This window comes from Durotheca rogersii (assembly GCF_024521655.1).
Source record: "Durotheca rogersii strain YMJ 92031201 chromosome Unknown GGS23scaffold_21, whole genome shotgun sequence".
In the NCBI taxonomy this organism is placed as follows: domain Eukaryota; kingdom Fungi; phylum Ascomycota; class Sordariomycetes; order Xylariales; family Xylariaceae; genus Durotheca; species Durotheca rogersii.
Genome location: NW_026251252.1, coordinates 264672 through 279245, shown reverse-complemented (window position 1 = coordinate 279245; position 14574 = coordinate 264672). Strand labels below are relative to the sequence as shown.

General features: G+C 54.8%; 4 protein-coding genes across 4 annotated transcripts; 1 reads left to right on the top strand and 3 right to left on the bottom strand.

The window, feature by feature from the left end:
* The first annotated feature begins 103 nt into the window (after positions 1–103).
* Positions 104–2523, top strand: GGS23DRAFT_212099 (glycoside hydrolase family 76 protein). Its single transcript, XM_051511894.1, has 5 exons — positions 104–571; positions 710–830; positions 938–1296; positions 1500–1741; positions 1912–2523. Exons 1-5 carry the CDS (start codon positions 487–489, stop codon positions 2464–2466), a joined length of 1362 nt encoding a protein of 453 aa, XP_051369540.1. The 5' UTR covers positions 104–486; the 3' UTR covers positions 2467–2523.
* Positions 2524–2758: 235 nt separating this feature from the next.
* Positions 2759–4586, bottom strand: GGS23DRAFT_613361 (uncharacterized protein; the record flags this gene model as incomplete). The annotated part of the gene is made up of 2 exons (XM_051520565.1): positions 2759–3349; positions 4012–4586. The coding sequence occupies 2 exons, from the start codon at positions 4584–4586 to the stop codon at positions 3256–3258; spliced, it is 669 nt and encodes a 222-aa protein (XP_051369539.1). The 3' UTR covers positions 2759–3255.
* A 2294-nt stretch (positions 4587–6880) lies between these two features.
* On the bottom strand, positions 6881–8246 carry GGS23DRAFT_613357 (uncharacterized protein). Its single transcript, XM_051520564.1, has one exon. It carries the CDS (start codon positions 8196–8198, stop codon positions 6888–6890), a length of 1311 nt encoding a protein of 436 aa, XP_051369538.1. The 5' UTR covers positions 8199–8246; the 3' UTR covers positions 6881–6887.
* A 1971-nt stretch (positions 8247–10217) lies between these two features.
* On the bottom strand, positions 10218–12810 carry GGS23DRAFT_613347 (glycoside hydrolase family 2 protein; the record flags this gene model as incomplete). Its single annotated transcript, XM_051520563.1, has 8 exons — positions 10218–10624; positions 10736–11160; positions 11214–11634; positions 11695–11854; positions 11919–11988; positions 12058–12137; positions 12202–12670; positions 12733–12810. 8 exons carry the CDS (start codon positions 12808–12810, stop codon positions 10456–10458), a joined length of 1872 nt encoding a protein of 623 aa, XP_051369537.1. The 3' UTR covers positions 10218–10455.
* Positions 12811–14574: the final 1764 nt, after the last annotated feature.

The window sequence follows — 14574 nt, the reverse complement described above, 5'->3', positions numbered from 1 at the left end:
CCCCCGGTAATAGTGATTCGAGCCAAGCCGAGAGCCGTACAAAATACTACGTAACACGCCCCCCTCCAGTGGTCAATGGCCCCTGGAGAGTGGTCCATGGCCGGTTCGTTTAAAGTCCCGGCGCACCCGTAGGGCGAACCCAGCATGTCAGACTCTCGATGCTCTCGTGGTAGAGAGAACTCGAACCCCAAGGACCGCAGGTCAGCACCGCCCGTCCTCGTCCATTAGTAATGTGTAGGATTCTTTGCAGCCAAGAGGCAGCTCATCATCGCTCCGTGTACGCGTATTAGTTGGCTTGGCGGTGATCTATTCGACGAGAGTAACCAACCCAAACATCCTACCCGAATAAGGTCGATCGATACTTGCTAGGATGCGCTACAACCATATTACGTACACATTGTATGATGCCGCTTGCGATCTTAAGACCTCGTCTGCTTCGTCTAGTGTGTCGACAGTGAACCTCTTGCGAATGAGCCGTAAGCAACCATGTTCATCGGCCATCTGCTACGCCTGCTATGGCTCGCTCCGGCGACCGTCTTAGCGGCCCTCGAGGTCAATCTCGACTCTCCAGGTGAGTGAATTTGCTTTCCCGCGCTGTTCTTCTCCCTCTCTCTCTGTCGTGCCTCGGCAAGCGGCGGATGCTGCCGCTCCGCATTCTGCACCTATGCTGGAAACAAGAAGATCATCGGGCTCAACGTACCTCCCCCAGAATCCATCCGAAATGCTGCTAGTCAGGTCGCCTACGACTTGATGACCTTTTATCACGGCAACGAGACAGGCCACGTGCCGGGCATCCTGCCAGGACCGCCGCCGGACGGAGACTACTACTGGTGCGCTTCCCTAACCTTCGCCGCATTCCACTATCGCAGACGAGGAAGCATTCTCAAAATGAGACGAAGTGAAATTCAAACTGACTAGAGGCGGCCGCGCATTATAGGTGGCAGGGCGGTGCGCTGTGGGGTACGATGATAGACTATTGGCACTTCACGGGCGACGAGACGTACAACGATGTGACGTACGAGGCGATGCAGTTCCAGGTAGGCGAGAACTGGGACTATGCACCGCGCAACTGGACGCTGTCTCTGGGGAATGACGATCAGGCCTTCTGGGGCATGTCGGCCATGCTCGCCGCCGAGAACAGGTTCCGCGACCCGCCGGCAGACCGGCCACAGTGGCTCGCCCTCGCCCAGGCCGTCTGGAACGAGCAGGCCTCGCCCGACCGCCGCGACGACACGTGTGGCGGCGGCCTGCGCTGGCAGATCTTCCCTAGCAATAGGGGCTACGATTACAAGAATAGTAAGTTCTCGCCGACTCCTCTCCTCCCTCTCCCACTCCCTTTCTTTCTGCCATTTCCATTACCCGACACCTGGATGCCATACCAGACTATCTACCTTAGGAAGGGGAGGTAAATAAGGAGAAAGGATGAAATGAGAAAGAGAATAATGGAGGGGGATGAGTAAGATGGACTGGATAACTGACAAATACCTACCCCTCGCCAGCGATCGCCAACGGCTGCTTCTTCAACATGGGAGCGCGCCTGGCGCGGTACACGCAGAACGACACGTACGCGACATGGGCGGAGGAGACGTGGGACTGGCTTGTGGGCGTCAAGTACATTGACCAGGACTACAACGTCTACGACGGCGGCCACGTTCCGTTTAACTGCACCGACATCAACCCGGTACAGTATTCCTACAACGCCGCCGTTTTGCTGTTAGGGGCTGCGTACATGTACGACTATGTAAGTAACCAAGTTATTGCTCTCCCGCTCTCCACCTACCTGTCTCCTCATCCAACTCGTCCCTTTGAGATACCTTCCCATCCTATTCCGGAGGGAGAGGATCCGCAGAGGGGAAAAGGAAAGCGAGGATCGAAGATCAGCTAACACGGGAGGCGGGGACCCCTTCAAAGACGAACCAGAGCCAGATATGGGAGGAGCGGGTCACCGGCCTCCTCGACGGAATCGAGCGGTTGTTCTTCCAGAACGGGACGGCGTACGAGATCTCGTGCGAGGGGGGCATCTGCAACACGGACATGCTGAGCTTCAAGGGGTACCTGCACCGGTGGGTGGCGACGGCGACGCAGGTGGCGCCGTTCATCCGCGCGCGGGTGATGGGGCTGCTGCGGACGTCGGCGGCGGCGGCGGCGGCGCAGTGCACGGGCGGCGCGAACGGGCGCATGTGCGGCTTCCACTGGACGTCGGGGGTCTTCGACGACCGCGTCGGCGCCGGCCAGCAGATGAACGTGCTCGCCGCCCTGTCGACCCTCCTGATCAACGACACCGACGCCCCCGTCACCAACACCACCGGCGGCACCAGCCGCGGCGACCCCACCGCCGGCTCCCGCGGCATCAGCCTGCCCCACGACGAGCCCCCCACGACGGGAGACCGCGCCGGCGCCGGCGTCCTGACCGCGTTCGTGCTGGCGACGACTATCGGCGGCGCGATATGGATAGCGTTGGATTGATTGGTTCCTTGGGTCATCGGTGGGTATGGCGCACTATGGTTGTTTTGGGACTATCTAGGTATACCTTACGTACTTATCTCTCTCTCTTTCTCTCTCTTCCTCTGTCTACATATCCTACTCTAGCGTACCGCAATAAATTGATCTCAGGAATAACCTCGTTCCCATACTATCCCACCCTCTCTCTCTCTCTAGAAATACGGGGGTAAGGGGTAGCACCTTAGCACTGGGACTGGATGGCCAGAATGTGACTCTGTCAGAGGTAGGTAGGATCTCAACGCTATCCCCACCCCGTAGCAGGATTGGGGTAATGTGTGGGTTTGTTTGGACACCAGCGTTGCCGAGTACCACGATTCTCCAAGCTTGGGATAGAAGGGCCACATGGATCACTTGAATCCTCGTAAGCATCATAATACACAAAAGCATCAAGTCACACCTGACAAGCGTAGAGGCTGTTTTGACAAACCATGGGAGACTCACATGAAGAGAAAACAAGGGGCATTGGGAGAAGAGGCACAAACGGGATGGAGACAAAAAGACAAGAAAGGGCACACCAGCTAACAGAAGAGGACAGGGGGGAAAAAATAGAAAAAAATTCAATTGGGTGCCTGGGGTTTGGGGGTTAGGTCTACTTACGCTGTGGTTGAGGAGGTATCTCCTGTGCAATGGGTATATCTAGTTGGATAACTAGAGGTATATTGGGATATCTCCGAGTCCGGAGACAGGTTCGTGATCCCTCGTAGTCCGGAGGCAGGTTCGTGATACCTCCACCGACTTTATGGAAGCTGTGGTCTATCCCGTGTAGCTGTTAGATTTTGCTGTGCTCAGACGTAGGAGTGAACCCTCTTGTTGTAGCTTGCCTGACGACAAGGGAGGATTATCTTTGCTGTATCTGAGTTAGCAATCTCTGCTGACCAAATAGACCAGGACACCCAATTGTTGAGAGGACTACTGTCCAAACTTGGTTATGACCCCTCGGCAGCTCACCAGATGATAGGGGGGTGGGCTGGGGGTGTCGCGGCGATAGATACTTGAGATACCTCACCCCCAGCACACTAACCACCAACAGCCATTGGAGAGAATAAACATTACTCTGTGTTCATGGCCTCTATGCTATTGTCTGGGGCAGGCTGGCCTTCCCCCTTTGTTCAAGCAGCTCAGCCTCCTTTCCTCCTCGCTTTTAGCTCAGGGTTATCCCACCCTCTACCCTTTGGGAGGTGGGACTCCAGACCTTATTTCCCATGCCTCACACACACCACAGCCTTTGTCATGGCTTGGTGGGCCCCTATTGTTTGCCATGGAGGGTCGTTACCTTCACGATCGAGTATATGAGCGCTTTGAATATGCTGGTGGTCACAATCCGTTCTTCATTATCCACACTCGAACCTCCCGGGCCTCTGCCCAGTCCGCTCATATCGCCCACAGCCAACGCATAGCCTCGCTCAGCGCAAGCCCACTACACATTAGGTACATCCCAGGTTCCAGCTTGAGTCCAGGCAGCTAGACCACACGAATCGCGGCGACGCGGCCCCGTCTCAAAACATGAACACTCCTGCCGCAATACCGGCCATCATGCCCAAAGCGCCTGCTGTCGGCATAGCTGCCGCGCCCTGAACCGGAGCGGTGGTTGACGCGAGATCGGCGACGGTTTCAGGCCCCTGAGAACCCGAGGGAGTGGGGGAGGAAGAAGGGGAATCGGAAGGAGAGCCAGAAGACTCGCTGTCCGGTCCGGCACCAGACTCGACCGTGGCGGACGTGGTGACGGTCGGCGCCGTCGTGATGGGGCCGGTGGCGGCGTCAGAGTCCGTGGAGGTCGGGCTCGCGGCGGTGCTCGTGGGAGTCGCGTTGGGGCCAAAGCCGGGCAAGTACCTGGGCGAGTAGGTGGCGGTGCCGGAGTACAAGTCGCAGCCGGGGACGTCGGTCCTGGGCGGGGCGCGGCCGCCGCCGCAGTCGAGGTTCTCGCATATCTCTCCGGTGTCCGGCAGGTACCAGATCAGGGACGCGCCGCCGAACACGACCGTCCGCGACGAGACGCAGCCTCTGTAGTCGGTCCTGGCCGCGGCCTGTCTCGCCAGGAGCAGGACTAGGGCGGCGGGGAAGGCGATGGCGTTTCCGAAGATCATCGCGGAGGCGAGATGACGATGCGGCTTCGGAGGAATGCAGGAGAGAACTCGACACGAGAACCTTTGGGCGGATACGCCAAGAAGCCGGTTAAGACGTGGGGATAGGGCGGCTGGTGTCGCGCCAAGAAGACAGGATCGGGACGCGCGGGAGCACCGAGAAGAAGCGAGGGATAGGGGCGGTGATTAGATATTAGCGATTAACCTCGACGTCGAGCAGTCCGTATGAAAGAGAGTATTTCGGTGTGCGAGAAATGGAGAGGAGAGAGAGAGAGAGAGAGAAGAGAGCGACAAGACACCAAGGAGAAGCGCATGACTGGTATTTCTATTAGTGTCACTCGGCGTCCATATCGCACTATGCCTGTCTCGCTCCATTTCCACGGGCCATCCAAGCCGTACTATAGCCATGGCCGTGGCAATAAAAACATATTTGGCGGAGCGGAGGATACTATGCGGTGTAAGTGCGCAGTCATTCAGGAGAAGACGTTGGGGGCCAGAAAGCCGGGGTTTGAGTATTTACACATGGAGAGCGGGTCTTACCACATTCAGCGCTAGCGAAAACTAGCACGATGCATTCTTCTCTACTCTAGGAGAGGTCAAGAGATATGGGGGAGGGGGGGAGAAGGTCGAAGGCGATTCTCTCGTTCCTTAACCAGTGGTTTCAGCGTGCTTTTCCTCCTCGTTCAGTCTGGGCCGATAAGAAGTGAGGTAACGCAGGTGTTTGGCAACCATCTAAGATAGTTAGATGAGTAAGAGAGGGTGGTTTATTCCTCCTCCAACAGCACAGAACTCACAGAGCTTCCGACTTCTCACCATATTCATCTCCAACCGATAACCGTATCTCCAACACACCGTTACAGAATGGCTCAGAATAATTTATAATGGTACTATACTCAAAATAGGACAGCTCATTATCGTGTTGGACATCATAGCACCTAGCACCTATCTGCAGCATCAAGCCCCCTGCCCACCACACATGGCAGAGCAGAAAATAGACAGCCGCTCCCGTTGCCCCATATTAGGCAGCAGCTTGAGAACAGCCCACGTTATGCAAGTTGGGATAGATGACAAGAGACGAAGGCGTGCCAGAGAGATATATGGCCGGGGATCGCTATTATAAACCCACGCCGGTGCCTAAAAACTGCACAGACGGGAGTCCCCTTTTCCCCGCTTGTCCTAACCCAACTTCACCACACACACACACACACACACACACACACACACACAAGCGTGCGCCTACGCCCTACGCAAGCTTGGCTGGCAGTCTACCGAGAAGGGCGCGAAAGCCTCCTCGAGAACGGCGACCGCCAGGCCGTGGCCCGGATGGTGGTATAGGGAGTAGGGGTAAAGAGGGGGTGAAACGCAACCTTCGAGCCGAGAGCACCCAAAACCTTGAGGCCCATACCAATTTATCCGATTATGAAGGCTTGCACACGTAGCTTTTATCGACGCCATTATATATAATATACCTAATGAACATTTGGTGCACTGACAACCAAAACTGTTGTTCTCGACAGTGCAGTTAACACTGTATGATACTATAGAGTTTGGGAGCCCCTATTCGCCATCTCTTAAGCTACCCAAGTAGCCCTGCGGGTGCTGATTCCAACCAGGAGAGTCCGCCAGAGCAACTCCGCAGTATAACCTGCGTTGTTACGATATTACAGGGATGAGCTGACTCGTTGTGATATTGTTCTTAAATAGCGTCAGTGTGTATGTAGCATGGGCCTTGAATTACCTAGGTATTGCCGCTAAGAGACGGGAAACTCAACCTGGAGGTTACAATATGTTCTTTAACACGAACGCGTCAGCACGCCTCACGCAACCTAGATGCGGCTGCTTTTAGGTCTTACCGGGCCTTGCTGCGGTGTCCGGCTGCAGTGAGAGTACCCCTGGTATTACACCCGGATTGACACAACTACGAGTCTCCGGGACACAGCAGACAAAAATCAGCCAATTTCCATCTCACCTCTTCGTATACGGTTACGGAGACAGGGGGCTGTCTATTTACACATAGTTATTCACTGCATGTCGCGAAAGATATGATGTGCGGGGAACGAGCCAGATGTCGTAATACGTAGCATTCCGCTATGGACTGCGACGAAAAGGTGATACTATTATCGCGTAAGACGTAGACGCCTGCATTCTCCGACTTGCATATGTGGGCATAGGTAGGTAGGTATATCAAGGGCTGGTCCCGTACGCGACAGGCCCCTAAGCCACAATGCCCAATCTCCCATCGATCCCGTCCCCGTCTTCCCAATCCCCATCCCTCCCGCTCCTCTCCTCCCCGTCTCCTCGTATTCACGCCCACTGCTCCGCGAGATCGCCGGGGGCCCACGCGCCCCTACTCGGCCTGGGCCGCCTCGTGTCCCAGTCCCGCACCGCCAGCAGCACGCCCCGCGGCAGGCGCTCGGCGGCGTAGGGCGTGGCGACGATCCTCTGGAAGGCCTGCGCGTGGTGGGGCTGCCAGGGGCGGGCGCCGGGCAGGGCGGCGAGCAGGCCGAGGGCCTCGACCTCGCGGCGGGCGGCGTCGGCCGCGGCCAGGAAGGCGTCGCGCAGCCGGCGCGCGCGCCGCGCCGCCGCCGCGTCGCCGAGCGCCACCGCCAGCCGCTGCACGCCGCGCCCCAGCCGGTCGTAGTAGCCCACGCCGTGGCACGCCTCGCCGTTGCCGTAGTGCGACACCGTGTTGCGCAGGTCCGCGACGTCGTCGACGGCGCGGCGGATGTCGTGGCCCGCGCACGCCACTACCGGCTCCATCTCCGTCCGCCCGAACTGCACCTCGTGCGGCCCGAGGAACCTGCGCGCGGCCCACGGCATGTGCTGCCCCACGTTGGCGAAGAAGATCTCCTGCGCGAGACGCAGCAGCCGCCGCAGGTGGTTGTAGATGGTTTCGCTGCGCATCGGCGTGTCGAGGAGGTGGTTGGGCACCTCCCTGTTGAGCTCGGATCGAGAGGACAGCGACTCGTCGCTGATACTGTTTAGTTCTACTTCCTCTTCGTCCGTAGGGCTGGTTAGAGGAGTGAATGGCTCAGGGGTTGACTCACTTGGCCCATCCGAATCTGTGGTTGCTGGTGTAGTTGTGGTTGTCATGGTGTCTTCAGTTGTCGTTGATGTAGTTGATGTAGTTGGCGTAGTTGGCGTAGTTGGCGTAGTTGGTGTAGTCGGTGTGGTCCACTGGTTTTCCCAGCCAATGACCCACGCTCCGGGCCCCCATCCAGCCTTCGGCTTTGCCTTGGCTTGAGAGGAGGCTGTAGATAGCATGTAGCCAGTCCACCCAGAGTTGTAGGGTCCTATTCTGGCGAGCTTCCCATCTTGGTATTGGTAAGGGATGCCGTGTATCGTGGCGTTTCGTCGTGGATCTGCGTGTTTTGGGGTGTGTTCTTGAGGAGTGGCTGTAACACTTCGGCTCCGGGAAGAAACAGTTGGTTGAAGGAAGCCCTTGTTGATTTTCGGCCGGCATGGTTGTTGGGGGAGTCGTGCTCTGTGCTTCAGAAGTAGTGCCCTGAGCTCTAGATTCTCTGCCTCCAGTTCGCGGTTCCGCCTGGAGATTTCCTCGATCTGCCTCTTCGCAGCTTCAAGCTGGGAAGACAGGGATAAAATTAATTTAGGCATGATGTGGGCGGGTGCAAGTCGGAAGAAGTGCTGGTTTCTTCTGTGTATGCGGTGGATGCGAAGAGTGTGTAGAGCTTCGGCAGGAGGAGAGAGAATTAAAGGAGAGTGGAGGGACGTAGACGACTACTCTTTGATGGATATTCAGTGAATTTGATAACGTATTTGCCTTGGCGCATCAACCTCTGCTAGATGAGGCATCAATGTGGTCGCCCCGGTGGTTTGCGAGGGCGGCCCCCCTTTTTCGCGGGAGCATTGTCTGACCGACCCAAGTTGCCTAATATCAACCTAAGTTGTCTACTAATCTATTCGCCACCACCCATTCTATTATTCAGGCATTAGTTTATCAACCGCAGGACGATATTGTACGTACTAGAGAAGAATACCTACAAGCGCAACTGTTAGGTATATCATTATCAACGTAGGAGAGGGTTGTCGGGGTAGGACAGATGATTTGCTAGTCCTGTCAGAACAACATAGGACAACAGGACTCACCGAACGAGGTTCCTGCTGCCCACCCATGTAACTACACACCATAGAAGAACGCTGCCCTCACACAAGTACGCTCAATCGTACAAGTACTCCTAGAACCTAGATGTGGGATCGAAGGGGGCTAAATGGGAATGAGTGTGTTTAGTCCCCGTTACGTAGCACCCGGGATACCACGAGATGTCGGAGGCTCAGGCAAGCATGGACCGTGCTGTCATTCTACGAGAACATGGGGAAGCACATCGTATATTGTGTTTCGCTGTGTAAGATTCTCCTGGGGCAGAGCGTTAAAAAACGGGCATGTTGCCTCTCATGATAGTCAGGCCTGAGCTACTAAGTTAGCACAGCCTGCCACTTGGGTGGGCTTATCTACAACTCTAATGCTTGACTGTTCCTACGGTGTGGTTACCATGTCATTGAGATAAACAATGCTGTGGGGTTGTTATTATAGGCATTGTTAACAGGTTCATTGACCCCTTTATTTTGCCACCAGTCACAGGCCTAACAAAACAAACGTTGCACATCACAATTCAGATTCTACGCAATGGACAAACAAGTAGTTAGGGGCACTCAATTGGATAACTACCCTAATTTACAACTGACACTGAAGGAAAAGGAGTTGCCAAGTAAGCAGGTGGGTGAGTGGACGGCGGGTAGGTTAGTAAGTTAGTAGGTAAGCTGGTAGATTGGTAGGCTGGTAGGCCAGTAAGGTGGTAGATGGGGGTAGGAGGTTGGACAGGAAGGCAGATTAATAGATATATGTCCTTTCTTACCGATTTGTTGGTTGCCTGCTTGGCTGCCTGTCACCAGTTCGTCTGCCTACTAAGTTGCCTGCCAACCTACCAGCCTACCGACCTACCGACCTGTCAGCCTGTCAACCTGTCAACCTGTCAACCTACTTACCTACCTACAGACTCAGCCGCCAACTTACTAACCCATCTCCAACCCTATCTCGAACCTATCTACCTACCTACCCTACTTACCTATTCACCTGCCAACCAACCCGTCCGTCCATTCACCACCCCAAACCCACCCACCAATGACTCACAGCCCCAACCTACGAACAAACCCAGCGCAAGACAAACAACTGCCTACCCTCACCATCCCCCCCCCCCTTTTTTTCTACCAAGGGACTTACTCGTAGATATCCAAACACGTATCCAGCCTCGCCACCGGCCTCCCACAAAACACGCACCCCTCGCTCCCTCGCCCCCGAGGCACCTCACACCACCACAGCAGGCCTACCATCCCGCCCGGAGACGACTCCGCGTTTGTCTTCTAGAGAACTTAGGTACCAACTTTCGCCCGTACGTGTGGGGCTGGTACTGACGATAAGCCGGTTTGTCTTGGCCACGCATTGCTAATAACCCCAGGAGAAGATGATTGCTATTATCAGGTTCTCCTCCGAATCTCGAGACGGCCGAAGGCCCGCCGTAGCTGCCTAGGTAGGTACAAGAGTTTTTTTTTTTATATAGGGGATCCGTCACGTGAAACTGGAAATACTAATAGCACATTCCGTTCGGTTGGGGAGACTTATTTATAGGCTTGTTACATTCCAAATACTACATTTGGTTGCATGGTGGGAAAGCTACTAAAGGGGTATTTAGTAAGAGCGTCACAAAACAACTGGTGACGCCAGCGTACGACATGGAGCTAATACTGCCCCGGGAGGTTTATTAGTCACCATTATTACTCTTGTCATTGTATATTCCGTGAACAATATACAACACCACATCTTATAAACATGTGAATATATAACATTCCATCCCATCTACAACGGCTCAGGAGCCCTCCTCTTGCTCGATGACTTACCACCGCGGGTTGCTGCCGCGTCGTAGAGGGCCTGAATGTCCGCTCGCCACTGCTCCCTGTCCAGGCGCAGTATTCGGCGGTCGTACGTGAGAAAGCCGTTGACTTCGCCTTCCACGTCGGTCGTTTGTCTGCGCGATGTTAGCCTGAAATGGGCATCAACTGGTATAGGACAACGGAACACGTCGGGGACAGAGAAGGGGAAAGGAAGAAAAAAAAAAGGAAATATAGGGCCAACTCACGTCCACACCGCCCCCGAGCACGCGTATTTCTCGACTTGCTCGCGCAGCTCTGACATCAAGAGGTGACCGCGGTAATTGTAGGCGTCGAGGTCCTCGTCTATCTCGTAGGTCTGGTTGATCGTGTTTATGGCTGCTTGGACCTTCCACAAGTGCTCCTCTGAGACGTTGTGCCCGATCCCTCCGAATTCGCCTTGGATGGAAATCCGGTTACGGTCGTAGGGCGTCGACTGAAGCGAATAGAACGGTGTGCCGCATTGAGGGTTGGCATAGTGGTGATTGTCGTGCCAGTCACCAGCTCCGTGGTCGTTCCATCCGGACGTTGCGTCAACGAATCGGGTAGGATCCAGTGCTTTGACCCGATCCGTCAGTCCGAACTCTGGGTAGTATCCATTCTGGATTTGGCCCCATCCTTCATTATAGATGACCTAGTGGCTTGTTAGACAGCAGAGGATTCAAATATTCATTCGAACTAACATACCCAAGTATAAATGCTGGGATAATTCCTGTGTTGCTTGATGAGTATCTCAAGCTGGCGTTCCCATTCAGCCTGTTGGGCCGCGTTCGGCGTCCGCAGAGGCATAGATGGCATGTCCTGAATGAGTAGCAGTCCGAGCTGATCGCACGCCTGGTAAAAGAGCGCCGTCTCCACTTTGATGTGCTTTCGCAACATGTTGACGCCTAGACTCTTGAGGACCTTGAGATCGAAGACCATGGCCTCGCGGTTGGGCGGCGTGTGAAGACCGTCAGGCCAAAATCCCTGATCGAGGGTTCCGAATTGAAAGACGAACTCGCCATTGAGAAGCGGGCGCTTGATTCCATCAATCTCGCCAATGGAAAGGGTTCTGAAGCCGGTGTAAGAGCACACGGTATCACCCCCAAGCTTGATTGTGAGGTTGTAGCTTCGCAAATGTTTAGCTGCCGTGCCACCAAGAAGACGAGGGGAAAAACGAGATACTAACAGAGTTGGCGAGTCCGGAGACCATAATTCGGGAGAATCTACAGTGAAATCAAACGGCTGGTTGGCAACGCCCTTCGCTGACGCCACCTCGTTGCCCTCACTGTCAATGACGGAGACAGTCACTGGGTCAGATTCCCCATTGCTCGCAACAGTTACGTTGACTGGGTAGAACGTTTGTCAATATTACAACCTCCCTGGCTGATCTCCCCCAGGAATTCTGCTTACCTTGGCCGGACATATCCGCAGTCACATCAAGCTGCTGGATATATGTGGACGGAACCGACTCGAGCCACACCTACAGTTGGTCCCGTCAGCACCGACTAGATATGATCTTGCCGAATATAGTTGCGGTAGCTGCACTTACGGACTGCCATATTCCAGAGCAAGGAGTATAAAAGATATGTGACGGTCTCCGGGTCTGCTTGCCGACGGGATTCATAGCACCTACAATGCACGTCGATAAGTATGGCATATTCAAGGCGTAAGCAATCAGAGAGGAAACCCTTACCATCACCATCGGTAGGGTCAAAGACCAATACCTGTAAGCGGTTGGTGCCGTTGGAAGAAAGGTGATCAGTGATGTCGAAGGTGAACTGCCAATAGCCGCCAACATGAATTCCAACTTGATCACCATTGACGAGGACGGTAGCCTGATGGTCAACAGCTTCAAAATTCAACAGCACCCGGCGACCCCTCTCAGCGAATCCCTTAGGAACGGTGAACTCGGTTGAATACCACGAATATATCGTGTCCTGCTCCATAACGCCTGAGAGTCCGCTTTCTATGCACGACGGCACCAGGATGTCAGATTGGGCCGCCTCACTGTCCGGCGGAGGGTCAGTCGAGGACGATGCTCGCCGCCATTTCCAAATGCCGTTCAGGCTCTGCCAGTGTGAACGCTGAAGCAACGGACGTGGGTGCTCTGGCCAGGGGTGTGTACCGACGGAGTAAGTCCAGTCAGTGTCTAACGGAGGAGTCTAAACTGCTGTGTAAGTTCGATGGGCACGTATAAAGGCGTACTATGCGTCGAGGTTCTCACCTTGACCTCGTACGCTAGTAAACAAGTACCCCATAATGGAATCAAGGTCAGAAGACCTTTGAGCAGGCTGGTGTGCATCGTGCCTATCCCTTTCCGTGAACCTTATGAGCTTGATGCAAAGTGTCAAGCCGGCCGCCGGGCACAGAGCAGTTTATGAGGGAGGGGAGGGAGGGAGGGACACGGCAAAGTCGAAAGGGGATCGACGGATGCTGAGAATATACAGACTGGTCCCTCCGTGGGAATGGGCGGCCCGGGAGGATTCCCGTGGGTTAAATAGACTTCGCAAGACGGCACGATATAATCATCGAGCCTCGACATCCGGGATATGCGCATGCTGCACAACGTTATGGCGAGGACTCTCTGCATTCTAGCCACTGGAATGTCGCTCACCTTCCTAATTCTGACAATGTAGCTTCTCGCAGCTTGGAAGCATGTACATGGGAGCCCCTTGGCTCTAGGTCAACAGACAGAAAAGGCATGCTGGCAACGTAGTGCTGCTCCCCCGGTTAGCTCTGGAGCGCTTCGTGCCGAGCCAGTCACACGAGATGTTTGCTGCGAGTCCGGGAACGTTAACCTAGCCAGGCTCTTTATCTCAGTCGTGAGGAGTGGTGCAACGTCTGAGTCTATGAGGTCGTGTAAAGGCGGTGTTTATGTATGGCGGTTGTACAGTCCTGTATCTATCTCACAAGCCCTGTGTCGATGTGCGATAGGCCGTCCTCTGGGAGCCCATAGATTGACCAGCGGGCCCAACGAGGATGTCGAGGAGGGCCGGGATCAAACCACGAATTTCGGGTCTCCGTGCATGAGGCGTAATAGAAAGCACATGCATGCGAGCCTACGTAGCATGTTGTGTCCACACCAGATCTGCTCCCTGGATAGGTTTGTGGGCAGGTATTATAGAGTTAGATTATGTAGCGTCCATATTACGTATGTGCGGTTCGTGTAGGTAGGTATATCACCGGGATCACCGGCCAACGCCAATATTACTAGGGGTAGCGTGAGAGAGAGAGAGAGGGGGGGGGGGGGGGAGGGGGGGTGTGCGTGCGGGAGTTAGAGAGACAGTGTGTGTGTTTCCTATCGTCTGCTCGGGGCGCGTAGTTCAGACTGATCTAGGTATCGGTATCGAATAACTCGACACGGGGCAACAGCACGCCCAGGTCGCGAAGTCGCTGGACATGGGTCAAGCCGTCTGGCGAGCAGAAGGGCTTCTAGAGATACCTACCTAGGTAGCCGGATTGGACGAAGATGTGCAGATTTGTAAATAGAATGTCATCAATAGATTGGGAGATTAGAAGGTAGGGAGGTAAATATGTAGCGGGAGAGAGCGGCTGATTTCGCCGCATTTCCGAGTCGAAACATTAATAACAATAAAAACAAAAGACTGGTGCGCAGGGGGAAAAAAAAAACAAGCCGTAACGACAAGTATAGGAATAATGAAAAAAAAAGATAAAATCAAAACAAAACGAACATCGCAACGCCCAACGGTCACGAGCGCCGCACGGCCAAAAAGGACCGAATCTGATCTGCATTAGCTTGGTGGATTCCATTCCTCGTGCGGCGGCGGCGCAACGACGCCGTCGCTGGTTGCTGGTCGAGCAGTATGTCGAGGCGGTGCCGATATGCAGGCCGCCTGACCGACAAAGTAGCAATCCCCCATCCCGGCGCCTTGGGAAGAGAGGCCACCAATCTCATAGGTAACAGGCACGGCGTAGGCACGAGAATCCGTCGGCCGTGTGACCAGTGGTGTGGCATCATTCACCGGCTCGACAGACGGGTCTGCTTGCCTCGGAATGAATTGCTGTCCCCATAACCAGCTATCTTGACCGCTTGGCTCAGGTGAGG